At 39.8% G+C, this 16,391-nt stretch overlaps 1 protein-coding gene across 2 annotated transcripts in view; it reads left to right on the forward strand.

The window, feature by feature from the left end:
- Positions 1-4,095: 4,095 nt before the first annotated feature.
- The window catches only part of dennd6aa (DENN/MADD domain containing 6Aa), a 32,211-nt gene continuing 19,915 nt past the window's right edge, over positions 4,096-16,391 (forward strand). For both annotated transcript variants that reach the window (XM_006630980.3, XM_015347929.2), the window contains exons 1-4: positions 4,096-4,467; positions 5,743-5,781; positions 5,875-5,917; positions 15,853-15,965. In XM_006630980.3, the coding sequence (XP_006631043.2) occupies positions 4,255-4,467; positions 5,743-5,781; positions 5,875-5,917; positions 15,853-15,965 (408 nt within the window). In that variant the 5' untranslated portion in view covers positions 4,096-4,254. The remainder of the gene's footprint in view (positions 4,468-5,742; positions 5,782-5,874; positions 5,918-15,852; positions 15,966-16,391) is intronic.

Here is a 16,391-nt window from a genome sequence, read left to right on the forward strand (position 1 = left end):
TTGTGCGTGTCAACAAAAAGGAAATCGTTCCATCTATGGCCATCTTAATGCCTTTTCAGAACAACTGTGCACTTCAGAGCTGTCTCAGGAGAAAGGCATGTGTTCCACTGCTGTCATCTCATTCTTTGCAAAATCAATTTTTGCAAGAGCAATTCACAGTAACAGAGGACGTGAAGAAGGGTGTTGTGTATGCACATTTATTTGTTTCTTAGCGATCATATCAGGAGAAGGATATTTGTAACCAAGATCCCTTCCACTGCTTACAAGGATGACTGGTCAAGGAGCAACGGTTGGACCAGCACTGGTATTAAGCAGGTTTGTTTGGTGCTCAATTGTAAGTGGTTATCAAAAATGAACTTTACATCTTTGTTTGTAAAAATGATGTATAGCCCCTCATTATAGTTGATAGCATTGGTCCAACATAGGCCCTTCATAGTTAAATTATTTGGGAACGTGATCTGTAATGATTCCAAGGCCGAGACGATGAATCTTTGGGCTGTTCCCTTTAAAAGCCATCTCAGATGGAAAAGAGAGCAGTGAGACCTCTAATTGAGCAGGCACAACTTGTAATTATTGGATAGAACTATGCACTGATGTCACTCTGTCTTTGCCAAAGCTGCAAAAAGCAGAGTTCTGATACAAACATAGAAGCATGAGATTTAATCTTAACACATATTCCCACAAGCTTATAAGAAGAGAAACTGCACTGAATGACTACAAATCATCTAGCAGTCTGTTGTTTAACGATCAAATGTGGGCTCTCTGTGATCATGTAAATATGGTTCACTAACCTTGTCATGTGTAATAAGGTACGACAGAAGAAAAATAGGTTCAGCTTACTTTTTTGGGTAATGAAAACAACTGTTTGTCAGCTGGGAGCATTAAAAAGGCAGAGAGCATTATGGGTCATGGTAAATTGTTATGTCAGGCTTAATATGGGAAGATCTTGCAAACATTTTGTTGCTCAAAGGAATAAAGGTGGAGCAAGAAGAGATAGGAATCATAAAAATGTATTTATCTACTTAAGCCAAGGTAGCCCTTTTTTCCTCAAAATAAGCATTACAGACTCTAATATGGAGCCAGGCAATTTTAAAGCAGGAATGATTTGTTAAAATCCATTGAAAAGCATTTACAACACAGTATGCCCTTGTTAAACTTTTTGTGATCTCTGTCTCAAACATGAGATGAGCATCTCTACGCCCCAATCAAGGTTTGATAAAACTATGTACAGGATAGCATATTTAATATATCTTTTAATGGGAGTATTCAGTCTAAATTAATCAATTTATTACCCAACTCCAAATTCTGATGTTTGATCATGTCTGAGCAGTGGAAAGACGTTGATTTAACTAGTGTGCTGGTGGAAGAGTAAGGTGAGCAGGTGACCGAGGCACATTTTGGCTTAGAGTTTTAGGGAGTTGATGAATGACTAGGGACTTATATTCAACTCCAAAATTAAATCTAACTTGCACATATCACTATACTATGGTGCAATGCTGAGAATCTTAGGAAGATTAATTTTACTGGCTGGTCCTCTTGTTATCTTTTAGTAAAATATGAAATCTTTAAACATTTTTAAGGATTTCATAACACTGCAATTATTTTTTTTTTCAGGCAAAACTGACTTCTTACAATCCAGAACCCTCCCATAAAAACTGGACAAACTTTAAAGGAGAGGTAATAAGTCCAGTTATGTTTATTTTGAGTGATGCTCTGTTATCATTGTGAAAATTGTGGAAAATGCAGGAACTTAAAAACAAAACAGCACTCATAAGCATTGTACAGCGGGTATTTAATTGGATAATGAACTCCTGCAGTTGCTCAGACGGACTAAAAGAATGAAAGTATTGTCGCTTTTACAGAAGGCTTGACCTAATTGCATTAAGATCTGAAAAATATTGTGATCATTTGGCCATGCTGAACTGGAATATTGAACAGAAAGGATTTACACATGGAGGGTGAAGGCTATGAGAGAAAGGAAATTGGGAGGATCCCAGAAAAAGATAAAAAAATATGTTTTTTAAAAAGCAATTTAAAAACGATTTGATTATGGGTATTCCATCAGTTTTGTTATATAGTGTCTGTTTACATTGTAGTGACTAACTGGCATATTTGCAGATTAATTCTTTGTCGGTTTTTAATGAGAAATTCACATTTTTGTAATAATTTGATGTTGTAAAGTCAAAGATCAAGCATGAATGAAGTCACCGAATAAAATCAGTTTTAATAAGTTAGCTGAGGCATGATTAGAGTTTACGGGAGAAATTGAATCTCATACCACTTGAGGGAACATTCTGTCGTTCGGATGACAAAGAGACTTTTTGCATTTTGAAGCATTGCCTGTTGTCTGCTTTTTGAGAGCCTTGAGTTACTGTGGCTGCCTGTTATTGTGCAGAACAGAAGAGTGGCACTATTGCCAAGCTTTGTGCTAAAGCCATTAAGGAGCCATTAATTGCTGCCCTGATTCTTTATCTACTGAAACCAAGTCTGTCTGAACAATTTCATCATAGCAGGGCTGCATTCCAGTGATGTTTCAGCTGGGGCCCTGTTGAGGAACTACCTGGAATCTAAAACAATGAAACCAGTCTCCAAATTAGCGGTATTTTAAGTCCTTTCGTTCATAAGCAGATTACTGCAATATGAGTTTCAGACCTTTACAAAACATAAGGCTACAAAAGGCACCTGATATACACATTTTATACCTGACTATCTAGGTCTATGTTTATGTTGAAAGCTTAGTAATAGATAACGAGTAAATTCTTACACTGACATTGACAGTAGAACAGTCTGCAGAGAATTTGCAAAAATAAAGCACTTCTTTTCAGTGGGAAACATATGAAGAATCTGATTTCTGTTTATGTTGGGCAGCTTTAAAATACAACTGTCAAACCTACCAATTTTATGATGTTTTAGAGATTAAGGGGCTGAACGTGCAACAGAGAGCACAAACGTCAGAGGTTGCAGAGATCAAATGATTCTGCTTATAGAAAAACTGAAGAGGAGGCTGTGCTGGGACGTTGATCAGAAAAAATGCCATTTATGGTCCAGAATCATGCCTATTTCAAGGCAGATGTAATTTAAGAGCTGACCTCTGGATGAAACAGGCCTCCAGCCTTTAAAGGCATAGTAATTGTAGGAAACTGTCAGAATACACTGCAGTAGCTGTGCTCTTTAGTGTTTGTTGCATTGTCTTATGTTTCAGATTAATATTCATTTTTCTTTTCATAATCAATAAAATGGGTTATATTGTACTTTGTACCTCTTGTTTTTTTAAGAATACCTTCACTGTGAACCAAAGTCACCAATGAAGGTTCAAAAGATATGATATACCAGTAGGTATCACCATATTTACCGTTTCAAAAATTTAGATGACAGGCAGCCACAGAAAAGGCTCAACCTCTATCATCAGTTCAAGTAAAATAATGTAATGCTCTGCATCACACAGCTGGCTAAAATGTCCCAATTCCAAGACAATTTCAACCATAATCTACTGTGAGCTTTCCATATGCATGATTATGCCAATACTTTATGGTTATATGTCTGTCTGTATCTGAATATTGTGTAGTCCTGTCTTCAATACAGTCATGCATTCTGTGGACTAGGAGTATATAAATTGTAGTTATAGCAAAGCCAAGAATGGGAGTAGTTGAATATTATTATTGTTTCACATAGCATATAGAGGGAGACTTAAAAATTAGATAGTAATACAGAAATACAAAGCCATCTAAATACCTGAAGAAAATAAAAATAGAAATGACCAAAAAAAATAAAACAAACAAAATTGATACAACAGAAAACACTTTTGTTGTCAATTTTTTTTTCTGCTAACCTCAGATACTTCTGGTTACTGTTTGTTTTTTCGCTGCCAAGATGTGCATTTCTTTTGAATTTTTTGGAAGGCTGAGGTGAATCCTGACTCCCATTCGTGCCTAGAAGGAGTTATTTTTTCTTCTCCTTCACTACCGCACAAAAAGCACGTTCGATTACTATGTTGAATAATTCGTGGAGTCAATACTTTGCAGTTGTAACACAGGTTCGTGTCTCTTTAACTCAGAGGGCGTTCCAGCGTTCGGTAACCTTCCCACGTTACGCATCGCAAACTGCTGATGCGGCGCATCTTACGTCGCTTTCTGGAGTCTGGGGCTTTGTAGCTTGAATTACAGGATTTGTGTTGGGTTCACCGGGGAATTGGGTGGAACTATTGATCCGGAGCGAGGGGAACCCCCATCAAGCAGTTGCTAAAGTGAAAGTGATATGGCCTTGCAGGGTCAGGAAGAGATCGGAGAGCAGATCGAGGAAGCTGGAGACCCTCAGCAAGATGTCAGCATCTCCCCAGTGGAGCAGCAGCCCGAAGGGCCCGAAGTGGAGGTCGGAGACCAGCTGCTCCTGCCCTGGGATCACTTCTCGGCTTGGCTGCACTGCATCTGTGTGGTGGGCTTCGATCTGGAGCTCGGGCAGGCGGTAGAAGTAAGACTGGTCACCGGCGTCCCTTCTCTGTCAGTTCCCCTCGCTATGTTTTGCGCCTGGTTCTCTCGACTGCATCCACATTAGATGGGGGATTTTTTTTAATTGAGTGAGCATTGCCTCCATAAAACGAAACAGGCAGAACTCCTCGAAAAGTTTGGGGCTGTAACACCAAAACGACAATTTTAAACGCGAAACCGTCCGAAAGACTTAGATCCGCTTAGTAGCCCATTGGATAGCAGGCTGAGGGTGCACCATATTTACTTTTCAACCGTGGCTTTTTCAGCAGAACAGTGTTGACGCAACCGCTAAATTGTCCCGGTCTCTTTTGATTCGTGAATTAAACCTGCTGGATTTAGAGGGAAGTGTAAATTTCGATTCGTGACAGCGAAACTGTCAGAACAAAGACCAGAGTTATTTTTATAATGCTACTGTATCTTAGTGAGCTATGAACAAGGCCATAACCCTTTGTTTAACTTGGTTCCAAGTGGCCAAGAACAGCTGTTTTCATAGAGCCAGTATGGGAACAGTTTTCCTCGAAGAGACGTTTGAGGATATGCAGAACATTTATGAATAAAGTTTCACCTTTCGGAAATTAGTTGTAGTTATTTAAACGGGGGCACCGTGTGCCATTTCTGACCGGTTTTATAATGATATGTAGTGTATGCATACATCTGAAGCAAACATCCTAGTTTGACGGCTTTCCAAGTGTTAGAGATAACCTTAAATTGCTTCTTTGGTGTGAACTGCAACCAAATGCTTTCCTTTACGTTCGATTACTTTTTTGTTTTGCAAATTTGACATGCATTTTTAACTCATGATAGCCTGAATAAATGTCAGGTGACTCGTCCTCTGCTTTCTCTTTATAAATGCGAACTTTTTTAAGAAGACTGTTTTGCAGGGTTATATGACTGCCTCTATGAAATTGACTTTTGAATGTCTGTGGTACAGACACTGTTGTAGGCCGCAGGCATTCAGTTGCTGCGATTTCTGTGATGACTTCTGAACGTTTTGTATCAGTGTGCAAGAGTTTCAGACCATAAACATTTGTAAAACGTCATAATTTTTAAAACAATAAGTGATGCAAAGAATTGGCTCACTACGAAAATGATATAATAGCGCCCAGTGCTCGTTTTTAGATATCCCACATAACGTTTGGTGTTTAATTTGACTTTGTAATTCAATCCTGACTGTTGGGCATCTACTATAGATACTGTGGTAAATACCCCAGGGTGGTTTATGAAAATGTAAGATTCTCTTTTAATTTCTCTCCTGTAGGTTATTTACCCTCACCATTCCAACCTGACGGACAAAGAGGTCAGTCTTTGGACCATGTTGGTTATGTTTGGTTTATATCTGTGTTTTGGTTGACATTGTGGAGTTACACAGGTGTTTTTGTTTTCTTCACAGAAAACCAGTATTTGTTACTTGTCTTTCCCTGACTCCAACTCAGGTAAATCCTATACTTTTTTTGTGGTTTATTCTATAGTAAATCTGTCTCGGTATTATAAAAAGCTTTGTTTTTTTTTGTAAACCACCATATGCAGTATTTACCCCTTCATTTCACTAAGTCTCATTATTGGTTGCTTTGCTGTGCTTGAAACAAGCTATACTTCTGTTATTAATCAATACATTATGCCTCCATGCATACAAAATATTTGAAAACATCGTACAAATCTGAAAACCACTTTAATCATTATAGTTAAGTCAGTTGTAAATCAGAAATATTAGAAGACAGTGGATATTCTAGTACAATACAGCTAAGGTTAGTTATCAGAAGGAGGCTCTTATTTGAATGAATCATGGTATCAGACTCAGCCAATCCTGCTCTGTTTTTCCTCAATCAGCTATCTGTTCCCAATGTCCTCTGCTCTGCTACTCACTTGTGAAAAGCTGGTTGATGGAGAGAAGTGTGACAAAGCTTGTGATGTAATGACATCACTGCATGGCACACGTAATGTGCCCGAGAGTGTGGTCTGCAATTGCCAATAGAGTGACCTCAGTCCGCACCCAGACCTCTTCTGCCAGTCCTTAACTAGTGTGTTATATAGACTTGTGATGCAAAATAAGAAAAAAAAACATCACGGCTGGTGATATAATCTGTTTTGGTTAGCACAGAGGTTAGCATTGCTGCCTTGCAGCACTAGGGCCCTGGGTTCAATTCTGGACCTGGGGGAGCTATCTGTGTGGAGTTTGTATGTTCTTCCCTTGTTTACATGAATTTCCTCTGGGTTCTCTGCATCTTCCCACAGCCCAGAGACATATTGGTTGATTTTTTGGCTACTGGGAAAACTGGTCCTGGTGTGAGTGTGTGCTTTGAGGCGGACTGGTGTCCCGTCCAGGGTGGGTGTTTGGTTGACATTGGCGTTGCTTGCCGAGGTAGGCTCTGGCTCCCCTGTGATCCTGTATTGGGTTAATTGTTTAGGAAATGGTTAGGAAATGGATAATGTGTTTTTAACAGTTAGAGTGTGTTGTAGAGATTCAGGCCCTGAGCATATAAATGAAGGGAGGTGGAGTCCCATTTCCAGTTTAGACACTATCGCTTTAGCCTTCAGGCTGGGAGCTTAAATTTGATTGCCGTAGTTATTCCAGCTGTGCAACTGTGCAAAAAAAAAAACATGGGAGAGAAGCTTGCAATGGATTAGTACCCCATTCAGAGAGATGCTTGCACTCACAGCTCATTCAAGGTCCAAGAAACCAGAGCACACACTGACACTAGAGTTTGCCAAGCACTTTAACTAACCTCTACGTCACAGGGATTGCTGTGTTACCGTGCTGGTAAAGACGGTCTCCACCAGTAATGACTAAAGAGGATTAATCCACGGACGGGCCCAGCCTGCCCTACATTTAAAAATTGAAACGCTGTTTATTTGAGAAAGTTACCTGGAGTAAGGACTGTGTTTTGTAAAGTACGAACATTCTGTGTGTTTACTGGAGCTTTCAATAAATGTTCTGACAGGGAGATGTTGTTCTTTGTGGTTAGCAAAGTCACACGCAGGTGGTTTGTCAAGGCTGTCCCAGAGCTAACTGAAGTAACAGGTGCACCAGAATGATGTAGAGCACCTGCACTGTCTCTTTTATGTGTATTAGTTGGACTTGCACTTTCAGGAAGTGAGTGGGACAAGTGAATACAGCATGAGTTTCTGGCCTCAACTACATTTCCCAGAAAGCTATGGGGGAATGTTCCGCCGCCCTTGGTCAGCTGACCAGATGCTAGAAGGCGATTGGTCAGGTGATGATTTAAAATCAGAAAATGGAAGGAGAGCTGCTAACGTCTCTGCATCTTCACCTCATAGCCTAGCTCCCCCTAGAGTCAGTGGTTAGGACTCTGGACCACGCGGTCATGGGTTCAAATCCTTGATAATACATTGTATCTTTAAGGAAGAATCTATACCTCACTCTTCTGCTTAAATAGGTGTTCTCCATGCTGTGGTAACATTGTAATAATAATGTGTACTCAATTCATCTAATTAATATGAGATTAAATTACAGTGACTAAAAATACTGTTAATCTTAATTATACTTTCTTTGCAAAAGTCATAAAAAAACATTTCATTCTGGATTAACAATAGCAAGGTTTTTTATATTGGACCACTTTTTGTATCAGCAGTGTATTCACGGATGTTGTATTAGAAATTGTAAGAAAGAAAACAACTATTTGCAATCGGAGCAGTTCAGAAAATGTTTTTGGAAAAACCCGCAGTGTTTGCTTTCACCTGCATTTCCATCTTCAAAGGTGCGGAAAACAACCACTTAAACGCCGTTAATTCCTGAAACGCAGATTGTAGGAAGAGCTGCAATGAGACGGAAATAATGCAGCAGATGGAATGTGTTCTTCGAGGGAAGGGACAGTGTGGCATTGTGTTGAAAAGACCGAGAGGGATGCTGATAGGCACTTGGAGATCTATTTGAAGTTCAGACGCAGGAATGACTCATACCATTTCGTTTTCAACAGCGACACTTCGTCTCCTTGCTTGGCGATAAACGTCTTTCAGCATAGGGGCCGTAAATGTTTGGGTCATCAGGCTTGAGCCAGCACTGGTTGTGTCAGCTGGCAAGCCTGTGATGACATACACTTCAGCGTTTGTGACTTCATGTATATTGGATAAAAATATATCTTGTTTTACCCTTGACAGACCTATATTAGAATCACGGTGCTGTGGGGAAAATGATGTCTGCAACAAAATGAATTACCAAATGCATAGGATGCCTGACCAGTCCTTCCCAAAGCTGTCAACAAGGACTTTGAGATTTTGGCATCCAAGCACAGGTGTTCCAGATTCCCTAAAACAATTAATACCTTTAGGGGCTTATAAGTCTGCTCAGTTATTTACCCAGACCTTTTCTGCCAATCCATTACTAGTGCATTATAAAGACTTGTGATGCCACATAAGAAAAACATTATGTTACTAATATTAAGTTACTATGACAAATTACAGTTGTCATAGTAACTTCCTGAAGGAGTTGTCAGGTTTCCACTCCGATTGGGTAACTGTTGCTCTGTGAGGCAAAGAGTCAGAGCTTTGGAGCTGAGTTTCACTCGTTCATCTGTCAGACAGATAAGTCTCTGCAGTGTCCTTGGAAACATGTCCCAGGCAGTTAAGAGCATTTAGTCTGTACATTGAAAGCCTTTATATTTTCGTTTTTCTGGTTTATGGTGATAAGGACATCACATAGACAATGCAGCAAAGACTCTGGCCGGCCTGGTATTCTGGTCTGATAGACAGGTTCCTGCTGGTCTCCTGGTCGGAGCTAAGGGGATCTTATTATCATGGTCCATCTTGCGACAGATGGTATAGGCAGAGGTGCGTGTTGTGTTTGAATATAAACATGAAGACTTAGGTTTCAAAGATTAGTATTATTAGAAACTCGGTGACTCTGTGATAGTTTATTTTGAAATGTTACCAGTAGCTTGTGTTGGTGCAGGACATTTCTGCAGACAGAAATGACAAGATGTCATAAATCGGACCTATACAAGCGAGATGGTCAAGAAGCAAACAAAAAGAAAATACACAAAGAACCAAATGGTATATGAAATAAGGAACAGGTAAAGGTTTATTTACCCAAAAAGAAAAAGAGACACAAAGTTTTGGCTGTGGAGCCTTCTTCAGGTGCCAAGTGTGGGAAATACACTGATCTGCAGACACAAGTCAAGAAAAATCCAGCAGCGGTTATGAGACATTTCAGAATAAATATATCCATGGATGCCAACACTAATGCTAAGGGCTTCTTTCACAATTACTGTCGCAAAGGATCAGTAAGGGAAGAGGTCATGTGTCTGAAAATACCACTGCTTTATTATAAAGGCAGACATTTTCAGTGCTCTTTTTCGAGTGCTTTTTAAAATTCTACAATGTTTTAGTTAGAGCGCACTTAGAATATTGTGTTCAATTTTAGTCGCTACACACCAAAAAAAGGTTTTGTTTCTTTAGAGGCAGCACAAGGAAAAATAACCAGAGCAATTCCTGGTCTGAACAGAACATCATGCTCAGACTGCCAAAGAAAATTAGTCTTCTGAATCTTTGGCGACTTGAAGCAGCTGTCCAAAATCCTGAAAGACATTGGCCAAGTCAGTGCAGGGGACTTTTTCAAGATCAACAGAAACACACGCACCTGGGGACACCAGTGGAAACGGATTTAAGGAGCATTCAAGGAAGAAAACAGAGACATAGAGGATTGTGTAGGTCTGGAAACAGATCCCATATCATGTGACTGATTCTGAGTGTGGGACGTTTTAAGAAAGGGCCACATCAAGATTCTTAATTCACCAAAGCTACTAGCAACCAAATGAGCAAGATGGGTCAAATGGCCTCCTTTTGTCTGTAACCCTTCTTGTGTTCTTGCCTCTTAATTTTATTCATGGCTGTGTGCCACAGAGAGTTCCTAATAAATATGCAAAAGGCTCTTACTTTGACACTTGACTAAAACACATTACGGTTGTCATAGTAACGTACTGAAGGTGTTATCAGGTTTCCACTCCGCATAGGTAGTTGTTGCTCTGTGATGCAAAGAATCAGTGCTTTGGAGTTGAGTTGCACTCTTTCATCTCTCAGACAGAGAAGTCTCTGCAATGTCCTTTGAAACAGGTCTTTTGAAGGTTGTGGCGTATTGCATTTTTTTTCATCTGATGGCACACTGAGTAGGTGCAGAGGGAAGGTAGATATGTTGAAACTAAACTTTAAGACCTCTTCCAAGGGACGTTTGGAGTGACAGTCACCTGTGTATCTGTCAGTTATTCCAAACTGCTCTTCAAGGGGGCTTTTAAGTGTCTCAATAAAAAAGTCAGTAATGAGGATTCTTAATGCATTTCCTCATTCTGTTCCTGTGTAGGGAGAGCAGTCGTTGCTCTTTGGTGTGATGTAAAGAAACAATTTCAAACTGAATGGATCTAAAATGTAAAATGCAAAAAAAACAAACACAGACTGATCTTTAAAATGCATAGTACAGGACAATAAGGATAACCAATATTATCAGGAAACTGAGACTTGAGGTAATTATTTTAATACGGGCGTAGGGTATTTAAGACTTTTAAATATCTATTTTTTAATATCAGCTGTTTCAGATAAACAACAGAGTGGCCAGTAAATGTGAGTATAAAAAGCAGAATTCTGACTTTCCATCAGAAGAATTAATTATTTTCACCCTCCTTTCATTAGTGGAGCAACAGAGTTAAAAATATGAAATTTTTTGGCTGGTGAGCTGAAACTAAATGGTTTTTTTGGTGCTATGTTAACTTTTGCTTTCAATTATTAAAATCTGCAGTTACTTTTCTTCAGGAAATACTTAATCTGTCTTTAAATTCTCTAGGGGACATTTTAATGTTTATTCAGTTTGACATTATACCATCAACGTGAGGCTTTTTTACTGCATTAGGGGCACGTTTGCCCTTGAAGACTCACACCACCGGTGTTTTCACACTGTAAGACGCCCCTTGCACAGGGCCCTAAAATCAAATGTTTAAAACAAAAGTGTGCTTTCATTATGCTCCAGATAAATGGGGAAAGCTGAACAAAAGTTGTGGTTTGCTGAGGTGAGGAGTGTGCTCTGAACAGATGGCACAGCTGTAGAGGCTCTGTTCCAGAATGTTAATGAAGTGCTTGCAGCTTCACCTGAAAAGCCTGCCTATAGTTGGTTAGGAACAGAAGGAGACCTGTGTCTTGTGAAGTATTGTTTTGATCCTAAACCCTGAAAACGCAAAGGAGCTTGTTACTTGCAAGTGGTGTCCTCTGGGATAAATGGCTCATTCAATTAAAATCAGCAACTGGGCTAGTGTTTCGGTAAGGATAATTACCCGAGGAAAGAAATCTGTATTTGCATCCATGTTGTCCTGTCACCTTCAGTCCCGTTGATGATAGGAAATAGCCAGAAGCCAAACTTCCCCATAATTAACCTACTGGGGTCGTTTGTCTGGGTAGATAGGTTTGAACAGTAAAGCTGACTGCCTGGTGAAGAACCAGTATTCTCCTTTTATACCTTTTCCATGTCCTCACCCTGCACTAAACATGCTTGTTTTACAGTCTTCCTTTCTGATGCTGGAGGACACTTACTTAAACTTGTATTTGTGGGTTTTAATTTGGTTTGGTGTTCTGTGAAAACTTCAGTACAGTTACAATGCTCCAGTTTATCACAAATTATCTACCAGCAAAAGACCAAGCCTTATAAGTCAAGTGGTACAGTGTGTTGTTGAATGCACTGCTAGATTATTCTGGAACTTCCTTCAGTAATTGCCTCAGACCTGAAATATCTTTATGCACTTCAGATTGTGCCAAATGAATATTGATCAGATTTGACTCATTTTAACAGAAGAGAAAACTTTTTTTTTTGAATGAAATGAGAGTGGGGTATAATGTGCTGTGAATCTGTCCTGGTGATTTCTTTTTGGCAAGTAGTGCAGTGGGGAAACTAATTTGTGCTGCGCGCTGCACTAATGATCCAAATGCAAGTGCAAGACTTTTCTGCCTGCACAGCCAAGCTTTTTTTTTCTGGAATGCGGTTTTAGAGAAGATCTCTAAGAGAGGAGGGGATATACAAGAGCACACACGCTTGGATATGAAACTAGGACGAAATTAGATTTGCCTGCAAATGTAATGAGCCACTCCTTAAGAACTGGATTGTAACCGAAATTCCTACCGCATAGTTATGACTTTACTTTTGAAAGCAGTAATTGTTCGATGTTAAAAGGGCCAAGATTTTAAATGCTTTGCGAAAGGAGCATTCCTTGTTTTATTTTGCTGGACTTCATAGTGAGTTGGAAAAGTGTGATAACCCCCCCTGGCACTGCAGGGAGGTCTTTCCAATAGACAGCTTGTAATGCAACACTGTACTGTGACTGTTCTGCTAGAGTAGGATTTGTCAGATCTGCTAACAGCTGTTTTTTGTTCCCTATGATATTTCTAAAGACAGCAAGTCCTGAGGAAAAAAATGGTGAATTCCTCAGATTGCTTTGTATTCTCATATATTTGAGATGTAAAATGTAATTAAGTTTTCATGAAAGTGTTAATAAAAGATGAAGAAGATTTCATTTAAATGTGTAACACAAAGACACAAGATATTTGGATTATTTATTTAACAATGATTCAGCAGTAAATATCCTCATGTGAATGAATATGTGATCCCTTAGATTCAGTAACTCAAGCAGCAACAGCTTCAAGCTGAATGTTTTCTGGAACTGTTTATCAGTCTCTCTCATTGGCTTTTAGGAATTTTGGTCCAATCTTCCTTATAGACGTTCTTCACGTTTGTGACAATTGAGGGTTTCCTTGGAAGAACAGCTCGCTTCAGGTACTGGCCTAGCATTTCAATGCAGATAGTCCAAAACTTGACCAAAGTTTTGTCCCAGGTGAAAAAGTGTAGATCCGGTCTGGTCTTGTGGATCATCTGGATGTTCTGTGGTGATCTTGAGATGGGTAGCAGTGTTCTCGTAGAGAGTAGTGGTTTCATTCTGGCTGCTCCTGAAGGTTGTGGCCTGAACATTGACAACAATCATTCTTCCAGGGTGTGGATGGAGCCCTGGAAGTTTAGAACTTATTTTGTTACCCTCTCCAGACCGATGAGCATCAACCATTTTTCAGAACTCCACTGAAATCTCGATTGATTGTGGCAAATCAATGCGTTTAAACTAACCTTTATGGTGAAGCCTAAACTCTTGAAGATTCTGGTCATTATATAGGACAGGGCTGCCCAAGATTAGTCCTCGTTTACCTGTTACTCAGCTGTTTAACCACCTGATTCTCATTACCTCCTTAACTGTGCTTGGTAAACTAGAAATTCACTTATTATTTCACATTCACTGTTTCTTATTTTTTTCTAATTCGTTCACCCTTGCATCAAAGAAAAACATTAAATCGTTGACTATAAACCATTTTGGTTATTTAGCAAAGGACAGATTTCGATTAAACAAGGGTATCATGATCAGATAAGATGATAAGAATCATGAAATTCCCATAGTTATATTGAAGGTTCACCAACGTTTTCTTGGCACTGTAGCTTACAATTAGTCAGCCAGGCAGCCTTAAGAAACCTGAAAGGTTACTTAGCAGATAATTTTAACATGGCCTTGGAAATACTCTGGTCGGAACTGTTTTGCTGTATGCTAAAGAGGTGTGCTGGTTTCCATAGAAACATAGTCCTTGGCACAGGCCTGAGGCTCTCCTATGCTTCAGAGCCAAGCCTTTGTTGTTGTTTTTTAATCCCAAGTACAATAGGTTTGATTAATGTTTTGTGAAATATTTAAAAAGTAAAGGACCAACTGACACTTCTGGCACTTTCAATCTCTTTTTTTTTACCATCTATTTCACCATCGGACACTTGTGTCCTTTTTTCAAATTGTTTGTAGCATCTAAACCTTTTAACACTCTGTGAGTTATTTTTCAGGTGACCGTTTTTTTTATAAGAATACAGCATTGATGAGCAGAATCATTTTTGATGCTCCAAGGGTGGCAGTATGCTAAGAAACAGTTTTATAAATGTTATCCTGTACAGTTTTATCTGTGGTAATGTTACTCTAACAGGTAGTATTTTCTGAATGTTTATTATTAGAGATCTACATGCTTGTTCCTGCTAGCACATGAAGAGTTTGTCAGATAGGCCACAGCAAGGTTGCTTTGTGTCCTCAAGGCAGTGTGTAGTGCACTTTCAAAACCACACCTGTTCTCATACCAAATGTAGCCTGATTTGCCAGAATTGGCTTTGTGGAGTATTTATTTGCTCTGCTTTCTTTCCATGTCTGTCTATGGGGCATGTCGGCTCAAGTTAGTAATGTTTGCTTGAACAGAAAGCAGGGCAAAAGTTATGAGCAGCAAAGCTACTTTGAAACATGAGAGCTGACAAAGTAACATTAGCTGTAAATTACCCTCAATTACAGAAAGATGGATTTGTTTCTAAATTAATTCCATCACTTGTTAGTGATTGCCTAATTCTGATTGATGTTTTTTTTTTCTTGACGATGTTCTTACTGTATGTGGGTTTATGCAATGGTTCAGATAAACAAAGGTCCAGTTTTTTTCTGAATTGATCTGAAATGATGTATTGTACCATCAAAGAGATGAATTGATGATAATCGCCTTGTATTTGTGTGCCGGCAGACAGAACTGATGTACACCAAAAGAGGATTATATTTGTTTTTCTGGTAGTGTTGAGAGGTTAGTGGGCTACTCAGGAGGCACAGCTAAATAAATGTGGATGAACAGGATTAAAGATCTTCTTTGTTGAGTAAGTGTTGCTTTTTATAGAGCCCAGATTCCTTCTCTCTCAGGGAGCATTGGAGATCAGGGATGCTGTAATTTATCCCTGTTTCCCTGTTGGAGCACTTAACTAAGCGCAGCCTGTCTGCAAGTAGCATATTCTCTGTTCTTGTGCTACGGTATAGACCTGTTTCTCTGTGGTACCGACTGTCTTGATTCTTTGTCTTTCTCTACTCCCTGTAATACTACAAGTACCCTCAGGTCTTTATAAAATGTAGGCAGACTGGTGGGTCATTCTTATTCTGCTGTTGTGCATGCCAGGGAATAGGTTATATTTCCTGTTCACGCAGATCATTTTTTAACTCTCTTTTTGAGGGCAAGACTAGAAAGAGGAGCTGTAGCTTCCATACTTTCTTAACTTGACATAAGCTTAGCCATGCGAACCTTGTCTACAGTAGTTGCACTAGTGGTAAAGTCAGGTGCCTTACTGGCTTTTCTCCAGGAATGCTATTGATTTTGTGTGTGTGTGTGTGTGTAAAACAAAAAATGTCCACTTCTTGTACGAACATAGACAGCCTGAGCTACCAGCAAACTCTGTGACTGGGGGTCTCTCTGTAATTGGGCCAAGCTGAAAGGTGTCCCCATATGTACCTGGGGCCTGGTGTGTGTTCATAATGTTCAGGTGCCCCCCTCCCTCTCTCACCAGGCTGCCTTGGGGACACGCAGTTCTGTTTCCGGTTCCGCCAGGCTCTGGGCAGGAGGACGTCGCTCCGCTGCTTTCTGGACCAGTTCGACAGAGACGCTCCGGTCTACCTGAAGGTCAGGATCCCAGGAATCGCTCGCCAGTAGGGAACTGACACAGCCAAGAAGGCCAAGTCCAGCGGGTTTTGTGATGCTTTTTCTCGCCATTTTCTCTTTGTTGCAAATAGTCTGGCTCTCTCCCTGTTGGTCCTGTTCACGGGCCATTTTTTTCGTTTTACCTTGCACCTCATGTAACGTTACAAATTAGGGGACGATTCCTGGAGATACAGGCTAACCCGATTAGGCTGCTCTCACCTCCCGTTTTCCATTAATTCTGTGTGGGAATTTCCCTAAGAAACAAAAGATTGCTACATGTACCTGGGAAAACAGAAATGTTTTAGTTTGAGAGTGTAAGCAAGATGAAATGTGTTGCACTACTGTTTGAAACGCAAATTTAAGCGTATCTCCATGTTAGAGGTCACTTGCAGAGGTTAAGCCCTTTTT

The sequence above is a fragment of the Lepisosteus oculatus genome, chromosome 4 (assembly GCF_040954835.1).
Source record: "Lepisosteus oculatus isolate fLepOcu1 chromosome 4, fLepOcu1.hap2, whole genome shotgun sequence".
NCBI lineage: Eukaryota > Metazoa > Chordata > Actinopteri > Semionotiformes > Lepisosteidae > Lepisosteus > Lepisosteus oculatus.